Raw genomic sequence first — 25,623 nt, forward strand, 5'->3', positions numbered from 1 at the left:
CTATCTAAAATATAACAGGACACCGGAGTAAATTCTCGAGCATCTCACACTTCTGATAATCAGCTGTCTGCTTGACGTTTATTCAGCTGTGTAAAAACTATAACTTTAATCTCAGCCAAACCGATTTACTACAAATAAAATACTACAAAAAAAAAGCCAAAAATAACATGTTTAAGTTATCTAAGTGACTTATATATCATGTTTAACCTGAGTAGCGAAAGACGGCGGTGGGTTTGAAAACGATTTGCCGGGAGTCAGACGTCTACGAAAACGTCGGAGCGCTTTTGAAAATATGCGGTCTTGATAAACTGAGCAGATATTTGATGTTTACACAGCTACATTCTTGCCTGAAAATATGTTAAACATTTATTTTGTGACCCAGAAAGAATAATAAGAGTAATATTAAAACTAACTAGCTGCCGCCATTGTTGGAAACTGAGCTGGGCCGCACTATGAATTCTGGGACACAGCTTCTTCTTCGGGGTTTAACGGCAGCTGGCATCCTTGTACATGCAGTGCTGCCATCTTCTGTTTCAGTCCGTTATTACACTCTTAAATCCTATTACTTCTGCGGCTTTTGTGATCTTACAAAGCTTCAAACGAGGCGTCGACTATTAAATCAGTCGTCGACGATTTTGATAGTCGACATAATCGTGACTAGTCGACTAATCGTGGCAGCCCTACTAACAGATGAGGACTGCCATCTGGATTATGATGTTTGCAGAGGACACTGTGATCTGTACTGAGAGTAGGGAGCAGGTGGAAGAGAGCCTGGAGAGGTAGAGGTATGCTCTGGAGAAAATAGGAATGAAAGGACAGAATACATGTGCAAGGAGTAGAGGTGGTGAAGGTAGATGAGTTTAAACACTTAAGGGTCAACTTGACATTACCAGAAAGCAATAGGCAGCAGTCAAGAGAGGTGAAGACACGGGTGCAGGTAGGGTGGAGTGGGTGTCAGAGGTGATTTGTGATAGAAGGACAGCAGCAAGAGTGAAAGGGGAGGATGACAAGATGCTAGTGAGACCTGCTGTGAGGTATGGTTTGGGAGATGGTGGAACTGACAAAAAGACAGAGCACGGAGCTAGCAGTTACAGAGTTCTGATACTCAGACAGTCACCAGCCAGATTAATAATGACTATTTCAGAGTGACAGCTCAGGTTGAGCAATTTGGAGACAAAGAGAGGTGAGATGAGATGGCTGGGACACGTGCAGAGGAGGGACGGTGTATATGATGGGCGAAGGATGCTGAAGATGGAGCTACCAGGCAGAAGAAAAGAAGATTCATGGATGTATTGAAGGAGGACGTGCAGAGGGTTGGTGTGACAGTAGATGTCACTAAGGATAGGATGAGATGGAGGCAAATGATTCAATGTGGCAACCCTTAAAGGGACCAGCTGAAAGGAGGAGGAGGAAGAAAAGGAGAAGACGACGAAAGCAAAAAAAACGGGTTTCATTTGATTGTTGGACCCCAGAGACAAACAACAGTTTACACATTAAATTCAAGGTGCAGACCAGGGTCTCTTGGGGGACGCCATGAAGTACAACATGGATTTCTTTTTAATCATCAATTCCTCTCACGTTTCTCCTCTTTTTAACAAGTGTCTCTAACCTGTGCTTTCAGTTCATCCTCATTGATTTGGAGCTTCCACCTTGTCTCTTGATACCTGACACTAATTAGATTTTGCTAATGACATTAACCCTTTGGATTAATACTTTTTCAAACCTACACCTAATTTTCCTTGCCAATCACGTCAGTCAGGCTCATCCAGTCTTTTGCTTTTTTTGTTGGATTTTTTCTTCACTGAACTGTCACCTCTTTAATTTTCCTAGTATTAGTAGTAGTAGAATGAGTGTGCACACATATGCACAAATGAAAAAATGTTGCCTGGAAACATATTAAACAAACTGTCAAATATACTCCATGCTTCTTTCACATCCTTTACTTGACTTTTCCATGCATCTCATGGAAAGTCATTATTTGGGTGACCTGGAAAAGGTGCGTAGTCCTTCATGAAACAGATCCATACACTCAGCATCACACCTCTGTAATAGGGCTCAGGGGAATGTGAGTGCACAAAAACAAGCTACTGTTACACCTGGGATAGCATTAGAGCAAGTGTTGATTGTGTGCCACACCGTCGTGTGGAAAACAGTGTTTAATATCTAGAAACTGGAAAATCCTCACGTATGCATCGCGAGGGATCATCTGTGCCGTTTCCAACCGTCAGCAACATTTGTGCCATAAAGCCAATATCTATACTGAAATTATGAAATATTCCTGTTGAAAATGCATAATCTTGTGGAATGAGTCATCCAATACTGTGCAGTATTACTCTATGATTAACTCATACCTCCTACACAAACACAGCTGACTTCCTTTTTTATTTTTGGGGACTTTCACATATCTGAGTTTAAGGATTTGATGTTCCCAACTTCAAAGACCTTTTGTGTTGCCAATCTTTGTGTGATGTTCAGGTTCAAGCCTAGATCCTGAGGACATGTGAAATGGTAAATAACTGCGAGAGAACAGTAAATCATAAAACAGCAACTTGAAGATAAAAATGCAATCAGAGATGCAGGTGGTGTAACACAGTATGTGCAGGTAGTTACAGAAAGCATGGATGGCAATCTGAAGTGGAAGTGGGGACATACTGAAGATATAAAGATATACGGTACACACTAGAGCAGGGCGATATGGCCAAAAATATTTATCACGATATATATTTGAAAATTTGCGATAACGATATAACCGACGATATAATTGATGCGAGACAAAATACAACTCCACAACATTACTAGCGCAAAAAGACAACCTTCCATTTATTTTCACTTAAGAAGCTGGTTTTTATGTACATTAAAGCTTTATAAAAATGTAACAGTGCAAATGCAAATTCCTTGCTGAAAGTTTAACCAAAAGGCATTTCCAGTAGAAATGGGCTGACATATCCTGAGCATAACCATGTATAATATCCACTGAAGTTAAAAAGAGGTGCTTTGCAACATTAAACTGCAGTGTGCAGTACGTATTTTTCGGACCATAAGGTGCACAGGATTATAAGGCACATTAAGCGAAACAAAGCAGTCAGATAAATCCAACTTTATTAAACTCATTCTTCTTGCTTCCTCCACTTCTGTACCATTGATTCATTAATGTTGAATTCTCTGGCAGCTGCTCTATTCCCATGTTGTTGCAGTATATTAATGACTAACCTCATATTGTGGATGGATTATCTCAGTTGTTCTCCTGACTGAAGTTTGGTCCGTTTACAGCATCCTGCCATGCGATTGCATTTGTCTCTAACCATGAAGAACCTTCACGTTAACTTTTATAAGTGGAAAAGTGTTAGTGTTCGTCCTCCAGCTTCACTGTTTATGTTATGCTAACATAGCTGTGTCGCTAGCGATCACGTAGCACATCGTTATATACCAGCTAGCCCAACTTCAGTAACCCTACAAACGTCACTGCTGTTTAGTTTCCTGTCTTCATTTATGTTGGAAGTGATAGCAGAGCTGTACGTTTGATTTTTTTCAGAAATCTCTCAGTCAGAACATGCTATATCATGCTTAGGTAACTAGCGAAACTAGCGAGCTAACTTCCGCTAGCTTCCTGCTAACTTCTAACTCCGTTAAATGTAATAACTTTTGTTTTCATGGATGCCTGGAAGTTAAACTTTATAGTTACACCTGGTAAAGCAGCAATGCTGATCGTTTTATTAAAGATGAAAGAATTTAGACAGTTTTTAACTCTAAGTGATGCTGCAGTGTTGTTTGACCGGAAACATACGGAGTTTAGGACCCAGATTACTCCCAGATTTAAGAGCATCTTAGTCCGACAAATACGACAATAACAACGGCCGCTTGCATGTTCTGCAAAAAATGTGCTTTGTTGTGTATCTGACGGACAAACACCAAACCAGTTCCACATCACGGAAGTTGCACCATTTTTACAAACCAATTCTGGTTCATCTGTTTCACTCAACAATCGGCCATGTGCGTATGAAAACAAAGGCACTGCGCATGCGCGTTTTACTCCCATTCTATCGCGATATTTCATTTTCCTATCGTTGCCTAACATTATACCGGTATTACCGTGAACGGTATAATATGGCCCAGCCCTAGTACACACTGGTCACTCTGCTGCTCAGTGCAGACAAAGCAAACGTCTCTAATAGGAAAACATTGACAGTATATCACGGGTCCCCTCTCACCTCACAACACACTAAAAATAGCTCCATAATTCTTCATGTTGGAAAATATAATGCAAATATTTACACAGCAAAACCAATCAGTTCATGATATTTGAAATATTAATTCATTTTTATAGTAAGTGCACATGGATCAAAACATCAGTTATAAGTCTACTGCTATAGCTAACAATCTGCACACACACACACACACGTACGCACACACACACAGACACACACACACACGTTATGTATCCATTGTGCATTTTTACAAAAAGGAATCTCGACTAAAGGAAAACAAACCCCGCGCCGAGGAGAGTTGCTACTTCCAGCTGACGTCACTGTAATTTCCTAATTTTAGCTCTTCTTTCTTCACCACGCTCCCCTGGTATGAATGTTAACCAACTTCAGTAACTTCCTGAAAACCTCATGAAAAGATGCCAGTTGTTTCCTAGAGATTAAAAGTATTTTTTTATAAATGCATATTAATAAACACACAGATTTTATACTGACGACAGACATAATAAGGAAATAATGATCATAATTAGCATGAGGTTCTGTGCCATTAGGAGTGTAATTGATCTCACAGTCATTTACCTGAGAGGCTAATAAGCATGCTCACTGACCTTAACTCACTCTGACACAATCTTAACTGGGAAAGCATTCATAACGTAAGCTGAGGGTTTTGTTTGCCTCCCGTTTCCACCTTCTGCTTTCTCTTCTCATTCAAGGTGACCTTGAAACCTTGAATTTTAAGTGGGGGGTGACCCAAACCTAAGGGATCCCTTTTAAATGTTGCGTTTAAAAATAATTCTATACTATATTTTCTAAGGGATCTGTGGACTCCTGTTCATTAGTGGTAATGTTAATGCTAATACTAATAACTGTCACTCATATTTCAAATTCAAATTCAAATTCAAATTTTATTTGTCACGTACACAGTCATACACAGTACGATATGTAGTGAAATGCTTGGACAACTGCTCATGACCTAAAGAAAACAAAAAAGGAAAAGGCTATGAATAAGATAGGAAATAAATATGAAAAATTAAAAAGGGTAAATTTAACTAGGAAGGAATAAAATATAAATTAAGGTTAAAAATGAAATAACTGTACAACACAAATTAGAATGAAGGGTAAATTTAACTGGGAAGAATAAGATAAAGATAAATATATAAATTAAAGTTGAAAATAAAATAACTGTACAACAAAATACACAATACACAATATAGAACTATATAAGAATGTATGAAGGAATCTAAATATAAATAAATATATACACAATAACAGCAGCTGTACAAGTATTAACCGGAAATGAAGAATATAGTGACCAGTGTTGTGCAAAACCAAAGTCCAGAAAGTCCAGTGTGTGTGTAAGAACCATATGTGTGGGTCAGTACTGTGTGGTGGTGTGATTGAGAGACCGTATCGCCTGCGGGAAGAAGCTCCTCCTCAGTCTCTCTGTGTTGGTCTTCAGGGAGCGGAATCGCTTTCCTGACCTCAGCAGAGAGAACAGTCTGTTGTTGGGATGGCTGAGGTCCTTCACGATCTTCCTGGCCTTGGTCCAGCACCGCCTGCTGTAGATTGAGTGCAGGTCAGGGAGCTCGGAGCGGATGGTGCGCTCAGCTGACCGCACAACCCTCTGTAGAGCTCGTCTGTCCTGCATGGTGCTGTTCCCGAACCAGGTTAAGATGTTTCCCGTCAGGATGCTCTCTATGGTGCACGAGTAAAAGTTCCTGAGCACCTTGGAGGGCAGTTGGAAGTCTCTCAAGCGTCTGAGGTGGTAGAGATGCTGTCGGGCCTTTTTCACCACGGTGTTGATGTGACAGGACCATGACAGGTCCTGCGTGATGTGAACTCCGAGGTATTTGAAGCTGTCCACTCTCTCCACTGGGCACTCGTTGATGACGGGGGTCTGGTAGTTCCTCTCCTGCTTAGTGCTGAAGTCCACTATCAGCTCCTTTGTCTTACTGACGTTTAGAAGGAGGTTGTTCCTCTGGCACCAGTTCTCCAGATTCCTAATCTCCTTCAGGTAGGCCGTCTCGTTGTTATCAGAGATCAGGCCCACCACGACGGTGTCGTCAGCAAACTTGATGATGGTGGTGGAGCTGGTAGTGGCCACACAGTCATATGTGTACAAAGAGTACAGCAGGGGGCTCAGAACACACCCCTGGGGGGCTCCAGTGCTGAGAGTGGTGGAGGCTGAGACATGTCCGCCCATCCTTACTGCCTGTGGTCTGCCAGTTAGGAAGTTGGAGATCCACAGACACATAGATGAACTGAGTCCCAGATGGTCCAGCTTGGTGGTGAGTGTGGAGGGAATTATGGTGTTAAATGCAGAGCTGTAGTCTATGAAGAGCATTTTAACATAATTCCCCCTTCTAGTGTCCAAGTGAGTGAGTGATGTGTGGAGGAGATGAGAGATGGCATCGTCTGTGGAACGATTTGGACGGTAAGCGAACTGTAGTGGGTCCAGTGTGTCTGGTAGTGAAGAAATGATGAAGTCTCTGACCAGGCGTTCAAAGCACTTCATCACTACTGAGGTGAGGGCTACAGGGCGATAGTCATTGAGAGAAGCAGGGTGGGGTTTCTTCGGGACAGGAACAATGATGGACTCTTTGAAGCATGTGGGGATCACCGACTGAGATAAAGAGATGTTGAATATCTCAGTGAACACAGGAGCTAGCTGGTATGCGCAGTCTCTTAGGATACGACCTGGGATGCCGTCTGGTCCTGCTGCTTTCCTGGTGTTCACTCTTTTGAAGGCTCTATTTTGGTGTTTCCTGTCTTTAAACAGACAGTCGATTTTGGCATGAGACTGATTTAGTTTTAGTCTTTTGAAGAAAACCTGCATTTGCTCTGGTCACATACTAAAAGCATCTAGGCTAGCTTTCTCTGTGACGTTTTAGATATCTGACAGAAACTAATGCTAAAGCTGAATCCCCTTTACTTGCAATATACTTTAAATATTAGAGCAACATTGGATTTTTAAATTCTTCATTGTTAGGGATGTGAATTGATAGAATTTAGAGATTCCAGTTCCATTATTGATATTGCTTATTCAATTCAATTCAATTTTATTTATACAGCACTAAATCACAACAACAGGAGCTTCAAGGTGCTTTATATTGTAAGGTAGACCCTACAATAATACATACAGAGAAGAACCCAACAATCATATGACCCCCTATGAGCAGCACTTTGGCGACAGTGGGAAGGAAAAACTCCCTTTTAACAGGAAGAAACCTCCGGCAGAACCAGGCTCAGGGAGGGGCGGGGCCATCTGCTGTGATTGGTTGGGGTGAGAGAAGGAAGACAGGATAGCAGACAATCAATCTGATTGGTTCTCACTGGCTCCACTTTGAGAGTCACCACCATCGCTAGGCAACATATCAAATACAGAAAGTAATTCATCACAAATCTCATTTCATTACTTTCCCATTTCTCCATAAAACGACTTGAACACATTGTCTCAAAATTACCATTTAACAATATAAACCTTTAAGCTACAGATACACACAACACAAATCCCTAATGACACACATATGATCTTTCTCTTAGTATTGAGGTATGAAGACAAAGTTGACACCAGAAACCAAAGATAAAAACCAGCGCAGCGAGAGTTTGATGTGATCATCACGGTGATTCTAGAAGCAGAGCCTGGAGCCTGAGAGCTCATGTTGAAGTTCAGGGTCTGGCTACTGAGCTGGGATCAGCAGACACTCAGTCTTGGCTAGCTTAGCATTAGCATGTTGTGTTAGCAGCATAACCCAGTTGTTTCTATCCGTGATGCGACTTCGTGCTCTCGTCCTTTCGTGCAATAAGAATCAAAGTGACGTCCCGGTACACGCTGTAGACTGTGACACTATTTTCAGCCTCTGGCACACAAACTGAAATCAACAAGTGCAAGTGGAACTGAGTATATATGTTAAACAGATCTTTGATCTTTCACTGAAACCTTTACTAATCAGAAGCTGTAGTGTGCAGCTCTGCAGATGTTGTAGGACACTAAGGACCAGATTTCATTAGTGGAGCAAATTAAGTGAGGTTGCAATCACAAAAATGCTCTGATGGGAGTAAAAAGTTCTGCAGATGATCTACTAACAATATGCTAATTTACAAAGACTCAGACAGTCCATTTAAATAATGCCAGCATTCTACCGAGAGCACCGCAAATTAGCAGATCCCCAAATCAGCAAGTTGAAGAGGGTGCAAGTAGCCCACTAACCAAAATAATGGAAAACATGGTAACTCAGATCAATGAGAGGCAGCTGAATGACAATAAGTTTTTGATAATCTTCCAGATCGTGGCAACAGTTCTCTGTACAAGCAGACACATTCTGCTATACATCGCGTATCAGGACTCTCCTTCTGCCTCAGCTCAGACAGTCGGTTTAGTTAAGATCTGCTCTGTTTTCATCCAAATACTAGTGTTCTTGAAGACTGGAAATATGTCGTGCACGGCTCTAAGAATGCAGGGTGAAGAGCTACAACGCACAGCCAGAGCTTGGGCACGATCCTCACACCTTTGAGTGATCCACCAGCGCTGATTACACACTTGTTTTTAAAAGCCTCTCATTCCAAGTAAATTTACACTCCTAAGCAGCAACTATCACAACCAAGTGGGACACAAAATAACACATGCTTCTTCTTTTTACCCTAAATTCAGGACAATTTTCACAAACTTGTGTGCTGCGAACCAAAATAAAGCACATTTGCATGATCTGATCTGAAACTCTTACAAAGCAAACACGATAAGTCCAACTACAAACAATACATCACAAACATGATGCTGGCATTAACCTTTTAAAGCCATGAGATAGTTTTGTGCTGACACATACTGTTAGTAAGCAGTTCACAGTCCTAAGACTAGTAGGGAAAAAAATTATTAATTTTTTAATTTGTAGGTTTTGAATTTTTCTGTTTGGCTTTGAATTGTTAAATAAAATAAATTAAAACAATTTTGTTATAATTATTGTCTTAAAAGAATTCAAACATTTAAAAAATGATTTCATTAGTGAAATTAAGATGCATGTGACTCTCCATTTTCTTTTCATGGAGACTTCAGTAACTATAAATGACCTTATTAGCATAATGTGTTCATGAGAATATAAATCACTGCTGAGACTCCCTGACAGGAGTGAAGTCTGACTGTGCCTCTGTATGCCAGTGTGAGGGCAGTGAGCAGAGCTCTGTTTGACCTTGGAGCACACTGTACCTCATGCCTTTTGTGGAGCGATTATGGAAATTCTGCAGCAGCTGCGGGACGCCCAGCATGGCCTCGAACATCACGGCCAGCGAACCCAAAGTCTCCACAAACACCACAGAGTCCAGCAGCAGCAGGGTGATGACTGCACACACGACGGTGAAGCCGAAGCAGAAGAGGAGGTAGTCCTCAAAGGCGCTCCACTTCCAGAAGTAATGCAAGTTCAGGTCTATAATCGGGAGATAGAAACGCAGACAAACATTTACTGGTAATCGACGGTTTTTGGACTCTAGTCAAAAATGAAAGAAATGGTGACGAGAGCAGAACAGAGAAAATGAAAGATTCTGAAAAAGAGTCAGAAACAGAAAGCAGAGATGATGAAACAGAGATAAATGTAAGCGCGTGTGTGGCTGCTGAGGGGTAACGACATGCTTACGCTATGTGAGGATGGGAAAAGAGGAGTGATTGAGACAGGTGCAACAAAGAAGGACCAATGAGCACATTTCATTACAGGATGCATAGAATTCTGCAAAGACGGCACTAAAATCACTGAGCACATGCATACGTGAATGTAACAAAGAAAAACGAGATTTTTAACATTTCTATGACTTTGTAATAAATTGAACTTTAGCGAGGCTGAGCTATACATTTACGTTTATTACCTTTAAACCTTTTCATTGACACAAGCGTATTTATCACGTGTGCCGTTACAATTCAGAGGAAAATTAAAAGACCACAGCGTTTGTTAGCTTGCAGAAACATTAAAGAAAAAGTGAGTCAGTGTGACTGTGAAGTAAAATTGAACACGAGAACAGCCACACTGTGGTCTAGCAGTTTCTGTCCTGCCATCTTCAGTAACAGCGGCGACTCCACGTGCTTCAGAAGGAAATCTTATGAGCGGGAACATTATGAGCTCACTACAGCTGAATTCCCATCAACCATCAGTATTGTACCAGTGGACCATTATATGAGATGATGGACAATCTCTCATTGTGTATGTATGACCGTGGAAAACCGGCTGACATCAGCTAGAGGGGATTGATGACTAAATAAGAGCACATTAGTTAGTGTAGAGACTGGAGCACGCCGTGTGCTGTGAAGCACCTGACCTCTCCACCTGAGGTAGATACTTTTCAGACGTCCAAGTACGCTCGCTTCATGAGCAAAAATAGGGGCGTGTAGGTGTGTAGATGTAGGTGATTTTAAGCTCACAAACTGACGTTTCTGTGTCAGCTGATGTTTTTTACTTGTATGGTTTGAATGATGCTTCTGTGCTCTATCCTGGTGTCTACTGTGATCTACTCGATGAACAGAAAACAGTCATTAAGAAGACGTCAGACACACAGATGTCTTCAAATTGCATTTTGGTTCAACCAAGACGGTAAAATACAGATACTGCATTCAAAATGACACAAACGAAAAAGAAGAATCTATTTCATTCCAAATTAATCAATTCATCTTTTAAGAATAATCCAGACTAAGACTTAAGGTGGAATTAACCATTTAGTTTGCTGTCAGCTAAACTAAAAATGAATCATTTCAATTCAGTTTCATTTGTATAAGCAAACATCCCAGCATTCACACTCCGACCCCAGACTATCAAATCAAATAAGAGAAAACAACGGAAGAAATCTGAGGAAGATCAACAGACATCAGTCCTGATTCCAGTTAAAATAATCGAAGTATAAGAATTAGAGACAGCAATGCTATAAGAAAAGAAATGATCGCAGACTCACAACATTCATTAGAAACTTATTAAAGGTATTAAACTGCATTTTCTTTACTTGTGTCAGATGAATAGATCAGACATGCTGAGAGTCAAACTTATTGTTACGATTCAAACACAGCAAGTTTCTGTTACTACTGTATATACATTTGACTCCACTTGTACTGCCTGATTAAGGACACAGTAAGAGTACAAATATCAGCTTATACATGTAGAAAAGTTATATGATAACTTTCTTCTGAAATATTAAACAACACAAGTCTATTAGTGGCTTTTATTTCTTCATAGTTTATTAAAAATCTCATCCTGACGTGTTTCCATCTCACATTCAGTGGAAACACTTCACACTGCGGTGGCTCATTTCAGACAAGCTGAACTGTTTTGTGGGGTTTTTGGCTGGACCATCACTACCTTCCTCACCAAGTTTCACACATGCCACATCTGCTGAATGTCCTCGTTCCAAAACGGAAATTCAGTGCACACTGCAGATGCATGAGTGGTCAGAATGGGACTTCCAGGAAATGAGCTAATGAGAACCAAAATACTGGAAGTTGGATTTTTATGTGTGGAATCGCAGAACTTTCTGATCGCATCCTGACGACGGTTTTGCACGACTCTTGCTTTTCTTGCGGTGGTGACAAAGATACAGGAGTCAATGTTTCTGTGTCACTCAGAGAGAAATGTTTCCAGCTCCTCCGTCTGAACAAGGACTTTTCCATTTCTAACCGTACACGCGATACATACGTGTGGTTGCGCAGAATAAGCGCGCACATGCATCAAACACCTGACTGGGACATTTTTGATTTCACTCTTGTACGCTGCATCTGCTGCGCTGTCTTGGGACACACAGAATGAGACGTGTTGCAACAAGTGCTGCATGTTTGCAGCAAACAGCAAATGTGATTAATGGCTTTATTAGAACATACTGCAGCAGACACATCACCCCCACACAGGGTTCGCAGCTTTCTTACACACATGCGACAGGACAAATATCGCCTCTCTGGACAGACTTGTGTCGTTCATCACAAACTATGAGATGAACAGAAATTAGAAAGCTTTTAACAAAGCAGATCGTTATAATTAACACCATTAAATCTGTCAATAATATCTTTAAGAACGCCAGCGGGCTCATTTCCCTGTTAGCTTTAACTAAGCTGAAACCCCCAACGTAAGACTAAAATATCTCTTTCCTCCGTAACTGGACCGTGAAATAAATAAATCAAGTTGAGAGGGGAGAAGTAAAAAGTCCATCCGCTCCTAAAGAAGACTAATCTAATATAACAATATAATAATATAATAATAGTGTATGTGCTGGTTTTGGACCTTATTGTTGTGTCTGATTTTCATCTGAAGGACTTCTCTAAACCGGCTGAATATCCTCAATGTGCTTGGCTCCAAGGTTATTATCGTTAACGAAAACTAACAAAATAACAAAAACTAGAAGTGAAAAAACATTTTCGTTAACGGAAATAAAAATAAAAACAAAAAAAGGAAAACTAACTAAAACTGTAATGAGTGTTCACAAAACTAACTAAAATTAACTGAATTTATAGCAAAAATGTGTTTAGTTTCATTGATGTGTGCGTGTCCTACAATAGTCGAGGGTGAAAATGAAGTTTAGTTTCCAGATTTTTCTTGCTGTGTCTCATTATGCCAGCAGGTGGCAGCACGTTAGTCGAGTCGTCTGTGTCGCTGCTCCGTCGGGAGAAAGCGCCAGAGTCCAATTTGGGATTACTTTGAATATGACTGTGTTTTGGATAAAACAAGTGTCTTGTAGTGGGAAGAGACAAATTATGAGGGACATTTCTAAAGGGAAAAAAATCCCACAAACCTTAAAGTGAACTTGAAAAGCTCACACAAGAAGGCTAACCTAGCTTACCTTGAGAAGGGAGCACACTCAACCCTCATCCCCAGAAACAGAAGCTAACCCCAGGCAAGGCAGCGTGATGCATCCCGAGACAACAGGACGGGGACATCTACATAACTGTGAGTCAATTGCCTTCAAAAAGTTTATCAATTCACTTGAACCAAAATTACGAACACCCGGTGCTGCGAGAGTTAATAGTCTCATTGGGGCCAAGATATACATTTTATAGTTGCCTGGTATCAATGGTTGTTCATCTGCCTTTATTTATTTATGTATTTATTTATTTAAAGAACCCATAGGTGGGAATGTGAGTTGTCTGTCTCTGCGTGATATGATGAAACTGGGATTTTGTTGCACTTAATTATTGCAAACACGACTAAAACTATAACTGAAACTAATCAAAACTAAACTGAAACTAAGGATTTTCAAAAAAATAAAAACTAAACTAAACTAGCAAACAATCGGTAAAAACTAATCAAAACTGATATAAAATTGAAAATCTGAAGTCAAAACTAAATAAAAATAAAAACTAATGAAAATTGCAAAACTATTAAAACCCTGCTTGGCTCTCACAAAACTCTGTCAACCTGAAAATAAACCAGGAAGTGCAACTTGATAAAGTTGGGCATCATGCTGAAAACCACGGGTAAGACATAAATTAAACCTGCAGGTTAAATCTGCTGTCACAGACTTCAGGTCAAGGTCAACGTAAACTGTTCCTTTCTTCAATCACTGACTGAGTGACTCAGATTTCTATTACGCTCAACGTGAACTATCTGCAGTATGGGCTAGAAGAAGCTGGAGTGACTGAAGAACAGTCTTCAGTCACTCCAGCTTCCCCCTCACCTGAAAAACCTCCTTTACTCTCAGATTAGTCCCAGCTTCAAGCTTATCTTTTGTTTACAATATTAAAGACCTTAATTGTCTTAATTGGGTTAATTTGTTGTTTTAATTACTTCTTAATAGCTTAATTTCTTTGGACTGTTGTCTGATTTTGTGCAGCCCCTCAGACAGCATTTGTTGTGTTTCATGCTCCGCACGAATAAACAGACCTGACTTGAGCTACTGCAGCCACCGGCGCTTGGCAGAGGGAGGGAAGTGCCAGGAGAGGTTGGCCTTTATCACAAAATTAAAAGCTGCTTCATTTCCTTAAGAATGAGGCCGAGGTGGTGAAGTATCGAGGCGTTGCACCAATGAGAGTAGTGAAAATCAGTGTCACCTCTCTGTGTAGCACTCCTTTCTGAGCCTCTCACATGTTACATTTTCAATTTTTGAGTTCAGCTTAACCTTCCTTCTGCTTATCTGCAGCACACACGCCAAGATGCCAAAAAATGTTCTTCTCTTGTTCTCTTCCTGAGAGCTGCAATCTATTTTCATACATTAAGCAACACGCCGACTTCCCCTTCTTTATCCCTGCACCCCCCTCTCTCTTTTGTAAAGCCTTTAAAAAGTACAACCAAAAGAGAAGACGACGTCTTTTATGGAGTCGCTTCTATTATCCTCCTGCACCGTTCTCTGACCACTTCACCTTTTCCCTCACGATATTGGAATCCTTTCGTCGGGAAGGGCAAGTGACCGCCTTTCTCAAAGAGCTCCCTCCTTGTCTGGTGGGCCTGAAGACCAGAGGCGCACTTCAAAGACCCCAGAGACTCCGAAGTGCCAGGAGGTGAGGAAGCACTCTTCCTTGACACAGAGTCTTTGTTTACACAAAGGTCATTGGAGATGAGACAATTTAATGAGTAAAAGACATGTCGATACCTGCGTGTGACGTTATTCTGGGAGGAAGTGTCTCGGCAGGAGGAGCTACAGCGTACAACTCCAGACATTATTTCAATGGCTGTTTGATGCAGGCTGCACAGAGGCTGGAAAAGATGATTAGAGATGGAAGCATATATATAACTGGAGAAGGTGCCTGAGTCAAAGAGTAGTCCTGAGATATACAGCAGAGAAGCTAAACTAATTTCCCATCAGGCTTAGCAGAGAGAGAGAGCAGCGTGGAACCAAGAGCAGAGACAGAGATGGGAATTGACACTGACAGCTAGAGAGCTTTGAGATGTGCCGACTCAGCACTGTCAGTCTGCGTGTACAACGACTTAGCTCTGTGTATTTTAAGATGTGTGAAAGTTGCTGTTTGACATCTCTTGTAGGCTGTCTCGTTCGCCGCTCGGCTCGCTGGTCTAATCTGCGGATGGATGGGACTTCTTGTTGTGTTGGGTGGAGTGGACTTTTGAGATCGCTGTAATGGGTAATAATGGATTGGATTTATACAGCGCTTTTCAAGGCACCCAAAGCGCTTTACAATTCCACTATTCACTAATTCACTCTCACATTCACACACTGGTGGAGGCAGCTAAGGTTGTAGCCACAGCTGACTGACAGAAGCGAGGCTGCCATATCGCGCCATCGGCCCCTCTGGTCATCACCAGTAGGTGGTAGGGTAAAGTGTCAGGGACACAACGACCAGGACAGAGAGCCCGGGGATCGAACCGGCGACCTTCCGGTTACAGATGCGCTTCCCAACCCGCTGAGCCACGGTCGCCCGGGTAAAGACGGTTTAGATAACGCAGGCAATGCGAGCAACTAACTTCCTCACCGTATTCTAATCCAATCCAGGAGCTGTGGTCGGCGGTCGTGTCAGAATCCGCGAACTGAGCCGCAGTTTGGTTTTGTCTCCTCAACACAGCTCCACAGAATACTGACAGCACGAGGAACAGACACGCCTCCTTCATAGGTTTTAATGGGGACGCTGCAGGAGCTCTGCAATCATTTGGATGGGCAGAAATACCACATAAAGGGGGGTGGGATGGGGGGGGGGGGGGGTCTTGTTTTCCCAGCTTGGTTCACTAACTGAACAGGACTGAGAGAAGACAGACAGGAAAGGGTCCACTGCTCTGCAAGCTCTCTGAATAATGCAAATGTCCACTCGTTAGGATATAGTGAGAATGTAAAACACACTGGGCCTCTCCCTTTCTCTCTCTCTCTCTCTCTCACACACACACACACACACACACACACACACACACACACACACACACACACACACACACACACACACAAATCTACAAACATAAATAAATAAATAAATAAATAAATAAATAAATAAACTGCCTTCCCGGCAGATTAATGTCTTGAACTAGTTTAGATTTTGCTCGCGATGGATGAACACACAGCCTGTGGTCAAACTTTTACTATATTTGAGTCGAGTCACGCTGACTGAGATGAAGATCACAGATTATAAAATCTATTTAAAATTCATTTTCACTTGAGCACAGAACAATTCAGTCAAAAAAAGTAATAAAAAGCAGAATATAAAAAGGAAGCAGCGATCACCATTATTTGAAATGACTCTAGATATTACCAGTAATGTTTCATATGGACCCTCATCCACATCAACAGCTTCATATCACCGTCCTTTTTTAACACACTTGAAACTCTTCTTAGTGAAGAACAATTCTGAGATGCAACAGTACAGAAGAGCGGGCAACTGGACGCTCTGAAGTAGCTATGCATTACAAGAGTTATCTGTGGTAATAAAAGGGGCTATTTCTGTGAAATATGAGGTGATTTTCTGAAGAACGTTACCATCCGTGCTCAGTCGTTCAAGACAGAAAACATTCGACCCTTTAGGATGGCTCCTTAATTGACGTTTCCAGTTGCCAGGAAAGCTCCAAGTAAACATGTTTTTGTTCCGAGTATGTGGGACACGTAAAAAATATAATAAACAACGAAACAGCGTAAGTTGTGAAAATGCCATTTAGGTCGTTTTCAGCATGATTACTTAACAGACTGCTTCAGGCTGGTCCTTTAAAGGAAAAGAGGTTAAATCTCATCATCGTACATCACCGAGGGAATTCTCAATGTCCACTGCAATTAATGCAATCTTTTTAATTTCCATTAGCTTCTGTCTGTTTGCGCGATACCTTAACAATGTTTTGTTTTAATTTCAATTTGTGTTCTGTTGCAGCATCTTTTCAATTTTCATTTTAATACAGTTTTCTATTTGTTGCTTCAGTGCCCAATTTACTGTAAGTATGTCTTCTATTTTAATCTTTTATGTCCAGCACATTAATAAAATAACTTGTTCTATAATCCCACGGAGCACAGCGGTAAAGTCTCTCATCCCCGCATGGCCACATCTGGCAAAGCTAAAAAGCCTGCATGCATCTTTTTATAAATATCTACTCACAGAAAGAACACAAATTTGCATAATGTTCTGTGTATCATCAAAGTCATTCATGCAAAAACATCCAAGTAATGCATTCAGCAGTCGATAGTTCTCAGTGGCTTGCCTGAATGCCTAAGGCTAAGGCATTGTGAGCCTTTTAACAGAGGCTTTATGAAGGAAAACGTTTTTAAAAAGGTGCCGTAAGCTGAAAGGCTGCAAGGTAAGAGAGTCACTTGGGTTCACACTTTTGAATCTCTCCAATTCTCTGGGTTTAGAGCGTCATCTGGCACTCTTACTTGAAACTGAGATTACTTGGCTGGAAAAGCAATCAGTCAAGGGAAAGCCATAAGATGGCTAATGATAGCCAATCAAATCTATGGGCTGGAATATCAATGCCCCCGAGCTGTCGTCAAAATGTGAACACTGGCATTAAGCAACTGGTTTCAGAAAATTGAATCTCTTCCCTCATGGAAATCGTCATAGTGGAATATCTAAACCGAGTGGAACAAACAGCCGATTCTTCCTGAAATAAAGCAACATAAGGACAACAGCTGACTTACCACATGTGAGTCCGCGTCTCTACCTCTGTGTTAGGTGAGGGTGCTGCCTTAAGCATGCAGGATACAAAATATACCCACCAACAATCAGTGAACACCCCACACTGTGATGTGGTGCATTCTCAAATCAGGCATCACTAGACCTGGAAGGATAAAGAGCTCTTAACGTCTGATGGGATGTGTTGGACTTTTCAGTTTCCAAATCAACCACCAAACAGCTGTTCCTGTGTGTGCAAAAGATAATACAACAAGTTGTACTCCGGGGGTGAAGGGTCAAAGGGCAAAGGTCAGACTTTTTCTTTGTACAACAGAGATTAGCAATGCTAATGTTAGCAGCCAGTGCAACAAAGGGCAAACAGCCGACGCAGCAAGAGCTGATTCTGTCGCCTTAACAGCACACTCAGGAGGTATTACATGAAAGATTATGATGTGATACAACGGGAGACTTAATAAAATGATTTCCTAAAAATGAATAAACAGTGAGTGCAACGTTAATATTACCATTTAAATGAGTTATTCTGCTTTACAGTCCTTTTGGCTACTACAAGAGAAAGACACATTCTGAAACATACTTAAGAAAATAAGGAGCTGAAAGTCTTTTCTTTGTGGTTTTTAGCAAACAGTCATTTGTCAACAGCATTTTTGCTGCAGTAGCACTTTTTTGAAGGTGGGAGGCTTTGACCTTCCTGTGATCCATGACTGATTTCTCCACTAGTGATTGTTTTTACACCCCGTGTGTGTGTGTGTGTGTGTGTGTGTGTGTGTGTGTGTGTGTGTGTGTGTGTGTGTGTGAGAGTGAGAGAGAGTGTTGTACATCTGTGAGGGTGTGTGGGTACCAGATTGTGTGTGTGTGTTATGTCAGTGAAGACCTCCATCTATCAGTCCAGGTAGATGCTAACTGAAGATGAAGGCGTGTGTGTGTGTGTGTGTGTGTGTGTGTGTGTGTGTTCTCTTTAACCTTTGACTGAGATGAGGACTAACTAACGAGCTGTATTAGCATTAATAACTCACAGCAACATAGAAGAGTAATTGTAAGAGCTTCATATCACAGCATGTGCTCCTTCACTACTTATGCAAAGAGTCGCTTCTACCTGCAACTTCTATTTCAGCTTCAGGGCCGCTCACAGTTTTAACGTACTTTCAAACTCTCACATCCTCGCCACAATCCAGTTTACTTTTCATTCTTACACTAGTTCCTTTGTCAGTCTCCCTCCCTGAAAGTCGGCGGACGGCTTCCACCTGCAGCTGTGAGATAAACAAGAGTGAGTCAGTCAGCTGTGCATGCTGTGCTCAAAAACGATGACCCGTCTGCACAGGCCACCACAGTCAGGCTCTCGCAAGACTCAGTGCAATTTTTGTGTTTGTGCGATTATTTCATTGTATTCAGTTCAACATAACGAGCCTTAGAACAATAAGTACGAGTACATTTAAAATGAAATGAAACAAAATTATATACAGTCGGCTCGGATAAAGTGAGATATCCTTGATATCTCACTTTATCCGATAGAAGCAGTACAACACAGCTAAACTGTGCAACCAACCTCAAGTCACAAGGAGCACTTGGCACATGTTTCCATGACTCTTATCCTCCCTCAGTCCTTCTGTGTTTCTCTTACACTGTAAAATCCGTTAAGCAGAGAAAATCAAAATTTAAAAGCTTTTTTGCTGCCACTGTCCTTCATTTGCCCCAACAGCAGCTGCATAATCCTCTATCTTACCTTGCATGCCCGTTCAATCCGTAAATGTCTTCAACCTTTTTGAAATTCCCAAATTTGGGTAAGTCTGAAGGTAGTTTGGCCTCAAGACACTTCAGCAAGTTCTTTTTTAAGTTGTTTTTTTGCTTAGAATTTGCTGTCTGCAGCAAAATGAAAGCAGAACATTGGTTCAAATTAAGTGCTGTTGTTCTTGTGTTTCACATGTTTTTCAGATACAGGCTGAGTGAGCAGCTGTGCTTTGTTACTGATGCCAGTTGATAAGCCGTCACCCTCTAATCCCAAACACCGAAGCCCGTTTCTAACACACTGACATAAAAGACAAGAAGTCCTCAGTTTCTCCAAAGTAGTCATTTTTTATTCATTCTTTTCTTCTCAGAAACTTTAAAGATAATAACAGATGGATCGGAGTCTGTTTTCAGCAGGAGCAACTTCAGGTGATTCAGATGAAGCAAAACATCCGTGGCCTCGCTTCTACTTTTTTGCAGACTGGCACTTTCAGCCAGTGTTGGCAGCTCATGCTGTCAGAGTAGCACGAGCCTGAGCTGTGAGGACTTGTTTGATACGTCAAAGCACAGAGCTGACGCTGAGCTGCAAAGTCCAGCAAAGTTGACTGTGCTAATGTCCCTTCATGCACCAGGATAAGTACAAGAATAACAATGTTTCTGTTGCTCTCGCTGCACTCAGCACATTGCATGAGAAACACATCTGTGAGTCTATGATTGTGTGATGTTCACGTACACCTGCTCCCAGACAGAGTCGGCCGTGTAACGTCAGCTTTGTAGCTTACGATAAAAAACAGTTCCTAATGCTGATGTTTGACAGGAATTCATTTGGACCAGACACGCCGATGGGCTTATATGGTGAAGATTTTAGAGTTATGATACCTGTCTCAAACAGTACTACACAATTATTACTATTAATATATCTTCTATCACAGCGGTCCCCAACCCCCTGGCGACGGCCCGGTACCGGTCCGTGAGTCGTTTGGCGCCGGGCTGCGAGACTTGAGGCTCGGGTGTGACATTTATGGTTTTCAGGGTCTTTTCCTGTGTTGTAATTGTGTGTCTCATTTTGAAAGAAATGTTTACACATGACCATAGCGACCAGAGAGCATTATGGGGCAGAGCGGAGGATGTTACTCAGTGTTGTAGGTGCATTTCAGGAGGACGCTGCTAATAAAGTTACACAGTGAATTCATGTTTATTATTATATTTACAAAATACCACATTTTTTGTCTTGGTCGGATCATTTTATTTTGTTGTATTTATCCGCAACACCTTAAAGGCCGGTCCGTGAAAATACTGCCTGGCATCAAACCGGTCCGTGGCTGGGGACAGGCGGGGGACCGCTGAGCTATCAGTTAAAATATTCAGGAGCTGCATTTTAGCAAATTATGTGGCATTTAGTAAGCGTCTGCTCTCTTTACCCATTTCTGTCATTACACGTTACACCAAATATCTCTGCTTAAAAACTCTTCAGATTAAGGCAAAGCTATTAGACATTTTGAAGTGGATGTAGGCAGACAACAACATCCAAATGTCCTGGATCACTCAGGCTCCTTCCATTAGCTCCACAGCTCTAAAGCAGCTCCGTTCTGTGTCCACACAGCAGATTCAAAAGGGCTGTGAAAGACTGAACAGTTGGAATTGTCTAGGATGGAGAGTGTCTGATGGATGACAACCAGCATTGAGGCCGAAGCACTGAAATGCTGTGACCTTGGTGCTGAGGATGAAGGAGTGGAGTGAACAGAAGCGAGGAGGTGTGGTGTCAGCGGAGCACTCTACCCACTCTAATCCACACTGCGAGAGCATGACAGACACAGAGAAGCATGAGATCAAATTAACTACACTTTGGCTCTGTTGTTCTCTCGTCCTGTCTTGACGGTCTCTCGCAGACACACAAACACACACATGATGTGCATGCACATACACGGTGCACACATATGTAGAACACAACCTGTTTCCTCTTTTCTCTCCCAACTTTCCGCTTAATGCAGATTCACTCACACACAGACGCTCTAATGCAGTCAAAGCTAAGCGTGTGTGTGAAGGTGATCTGTTCTGATAATAATCAGCTGTTGACCAGATGGAAGAATCAGGAGGTCCAGATAAGGAAAAAGGTACACACTGTTTATTAAAGCTTTACTTCGGCAGATACATTATCAATGGGAGGCTTTCTTTCTGTTCAGATAAGCAGGTGTTAATCAAAGATAAGCAGCAGTACTGTTCTTTGCTGCAGACCACTGGGTGTGACAAAAGCTCTCTTGACCAAACAACATGACCTTCATGGCAGAGATGTGCTACGTGGGCCGTGTCTGTGTATTAGTCTAAGGGTTATGTTGGAAGAAGACCTCTTAATGCTTTAATGCTGTGCTTTATTAATATGTGCAGATTCCTGGAGGGGAATAAAGCCTTAAGTGAACATATGATATACACAGACCAGCATTACAGGGCAAAGACTTCACAGCACTTGCAAAAATAGAATGTATTGACATTACAACATTATGTAATGTCATGTAATGTTAAGCAACAGAATTAGGAGCGTTCATAAACCACGTTCAACCCTCCCACATGTCTAAAAACTCTGTTCACATTAAATAACTGGACTTTCCTTTGAAATACTGGAAAATATCAGACATGCAGCTACGCAAAAGCATTAAGGCTGCAGGACGACTTTTAGCTGATCTATGCAAATCTGTACCAATGACGCATGTAAACATGTTGGGATTCACATGCCTGCAAACTCAGGAAGCTGATACAGCGTGGTTAACGCCGTAGATGTTTGAACAGCCCTGCACATTCCCCGCTCGGTCACAGAGCTAGGAGTGAGGTCGTGCACGCCGTGACTGCGTGGATCACATGACATGAGCAACAGCGGCGAGAGCTCCATCTACGTCACCGCCGCGACCCCCCTGCAGCAGGAACACAGACCTGATGCATGAAAATATAATCAGGCATGTTTTGCAATAGGCTGACAAATGCAGCGTTATATTTGTACAGCTGCACTTTTGTCAGAAGTACTTGAAGCGTGCAGATGGAGAATGCAATAAAAATGTTATCATTTTATAAATGAATCCAAATGCTCTCACAGCTCGTACAAAGATGTAAAGGAATAAGAAGAATCCGTACCTGACAGTGTGATCTTCTGCCAGATGTGCATTCATGTTCAAAAGCAAAAAAATTGTAAAAAAAAATGTTTCCGTAGATCCAGACAACAAAGACAACAATAACAACGACGTGCGTCGACTGGAAGTGATACACGAGTTGGCAACTTTAGCGAGATACACAGGACGTCTGTATCCACAGTGTTACACACACACACACACACACACACACACACACACACACACACACACACACACACACACACACACACACACACACAGGTATAATTATCACATTACTCAGTCAGAGAGCACAATTACAAGCACAGCAGCAACATTAAGTCATTATTTCGCTGAGAAACATTGTTCAAAGTTAGCGCCCACAGCAATTTAATGAGCGTTTATCAGCAGCTCTTGATACCAGGTGTCCACAGAGCAGATGTTCTGCTACTGCAGCAAACAACAGCAGATATGCCAAGTACATAACAAATACACACTTATAAGCATGAAATTGTGTTATGTTCTTGTGTTTGCAGCCCTGATGTTGTCAATCAGAGGGAGGTTATCTGCTTCAGCTGGCTTTTTTAACATTTCTACACAGCGGAGAAAAACATGGGCGACTACTGACTGCCAAAGGCTAATAAGCTGAATCTGGGCTTATCTTTAGGTGCAAACATAGCGCTTCATACGAACCCTAAAGGACCTCAGCCGACGGCGAAAAGATTTCCGCAAAAAAATCTTCTCAAAAGTCATCACTCAACACTCTGTCAGACACTGATCTAAATAACAGGCGACGTGCATCGGTGCTCGTTGTCATACCGGTACGGACAGAAGCCTGAGCAGCAGCAGCCTGAGCAGCAGCAGCCGGGCAGTTGCTGCGAGATTGCATCAGTGTCCACTTGTTTCAACAGAGTAGATGAATGAAGAAAGATTTATAGGGTTGGAGAGATGAGCAGGAAGTAAAAATAAATTAAAAAGTTCGTGCAAATAATGCAAAAAAGGATGTCGGGGAAAACAGACAGACGACTTACTGTAGAGAGAATATTTTACTTTTTCTGAGGAATCTCAGCTGATGATTGAATGTGTCGCCTGCTTACGACAGAGCGACTCTGACGTTAACTGCAGAGCCAAGTTACATATCCAAACATTCAAACAGCATTTTGGTTTCCAGACTCAAAACTTCTTTTTCTCCTAAATCTAAGAGAAGAAAATCAATCGTCTAAAAGCGGAACTGAAAACTCAATAACAGCACGGCGTAAAGTTCACAGCGTGAACTCGAAAAGATTTAAATCATGGCCGCACTGCACTGTGTGCCATGTGTTAAATGACTCGCGCGACATTCAAATAATAATTAAACATTGCCAATCGCTGCCTTATTAAGCATCAGTGTGTACTAACACTGTCTGTGCTTCCATCGCTTCTGATAAACCGGAGCTGTTTGTGGAGTGCCTGCTTTCAGAAAACTGTGGAAGCAGCAAGAGATTAAAAATTACTCATCCAAACAAGAACGAGCATAAACAAACAATAATGACACTCGCATCACCTGGTTGTCTGTTTTTGTCTCTGTGATATCCTGTTTCCTCAGTGGCATTGCAGTTTGTCTATCTTTCTATCACTGTCTTATGATATTAGTGGTGTGTGTGTGTGTGTGTGTGTGTGTGTGTGTGTGTGTGTGTGTGTGTGTGTGTGTGTGTGTGTGTGTGTGTGTGTGTGTGTGTGTTTGTTTCAGGGCAGTCCTCCAGGCACCGATGTTCTCAGGAAGCGCTGTGTGACATGCTGGAGACGAGTCTAGCATCTCGTAGATGGCAGAGTGCCCAGGGCGCAGCATCACCTCTCCAATTAGGACAGCAGGAAAGCTCCCTGCTACATCATCTACTACACACCACTGGAAGTTCCTGCTCCTGTGCAAAAATTATTATCTCTAAATTGTTGTAGAGTTAACACTGAAAACTTTGGCAGATTTGACTTTGTGGCAAGTTTGAGGTGGAGCTCAAACTGTTGTGACTCGTGTGGTTGACACGAGGACTACGCGTTAAATCGTGTCACAAACTTCAAAAACAGGCTAGAAATGACATATTTGGCCAAATATCCACATAAATGTGGATACTGATAAGGAAGAGTGAATATTCTCAGGACAAAACCCTCCTCACATGGAGACCACCGAACACTTTGTTCAAAACGACTCCATGTCCAGACATTTGCGTCCTCACACCCACAGTGGAATGTCAAAAAAAGTTCAGGGCTACAGTAAAAGCAGGTTCGGTCTTAGTGAGAGGCAGAAAGTTTTCTAATGAGAGAGCCTGAGGGCTTTTAAAATTTGACTCATATTCCCTCTGATCACGCCTGATCAGAGCGCAAAACCTGAGCGGTGAGAGCGCGAAGGAGGAACGGCTGAGGCCAACTGCATTTCAGCACAACTGGATGAGGAAATAATGAGCTTAAACCTCACAGCAATCAGTGTTTATTACGCAGCATCATTGTCTTTGGGAAGCAAATGACTAAAACACTAATACGGACCCACGAAGAACTGTGAGGTGTTTGTAGCAGCAGCATAGAAGGAATTCTTAGAGGTGCCAGCTGTCCATGATCAGCATTTTTAATGTACAGCGCTATGAAGACGCATTTCCCCCGTCATACGTTTTTGGGCGTATTTGCCACAATTACATGTTTCAGACCATCAAACAAATATCGTTCAACTAAAGACAAAAAATGAAGTTTTTAAATGACGATTTCACTGCTGCCTGACCAGTGTGCAAAAGTCATTTCCTCCCTTTTAAAATCATGAATTAACTGTTATTATAAAACTGAGTTCCAATTGGCTGGATCTGATTACTGTTAGACATGATGAATCAAGACATTACGTGTCTGACAAAGTGAAGGAGGAAAGATCTCGAAAAAGCAACACATCGTGCCACTAACTAAAAACAACTATCAGCATCATCTATCAGTCTGGAGTGGGTTACAAAGCCACATCTAAGGCTTTGGGACTCCATCAAACCACAGTGGGAGCCATTATCCACAATGGAGAGAAAGCCTCTGGAGGGACAGCGGTGAACCTTCACAGGAAGGGAAAATTACTCCAAGAGCACATCAATGACGG

General features: G+C 41.8%; 1 protein-coding gene across 1 annotated transcript in view; it reads right to left on the reverse strand.

Annotated features, from left to right (window-relative positions):
- LOC113027144 (PQ-loop repeat-containing protein 1) overlaps nt 1-25,623 on the reverse strand; it is a 59,993-nt gene that overhangs the window by 16,856 nt on the left and 17,514 nt on the right. The window contains exon 4 of the mRNA XM_026176706.1: nt 9,403-9,619. Coding sequence (XP_026032491.1) covers nt 9,403-9,619 — 217 coding nt within the window. The remainder of the gene's footprint in view (nt 1-9,402; nt 9,620-25,623) is intronic.

The sequence above is a fragment of the Astatotilapia calliptera genome, chromosome 7 (genome assembly GCF_900246225.1).
Source record: "Astatotilapia calliptera chromosome 7, fAstCal1.2, whole genome shotgun sequence".
NCBI lineage: Eukaryota > Metazoa > Chordata > Actinopteri > Cichliformes > Cichlidae > Astatotilapia > Astatotilapia calliptera.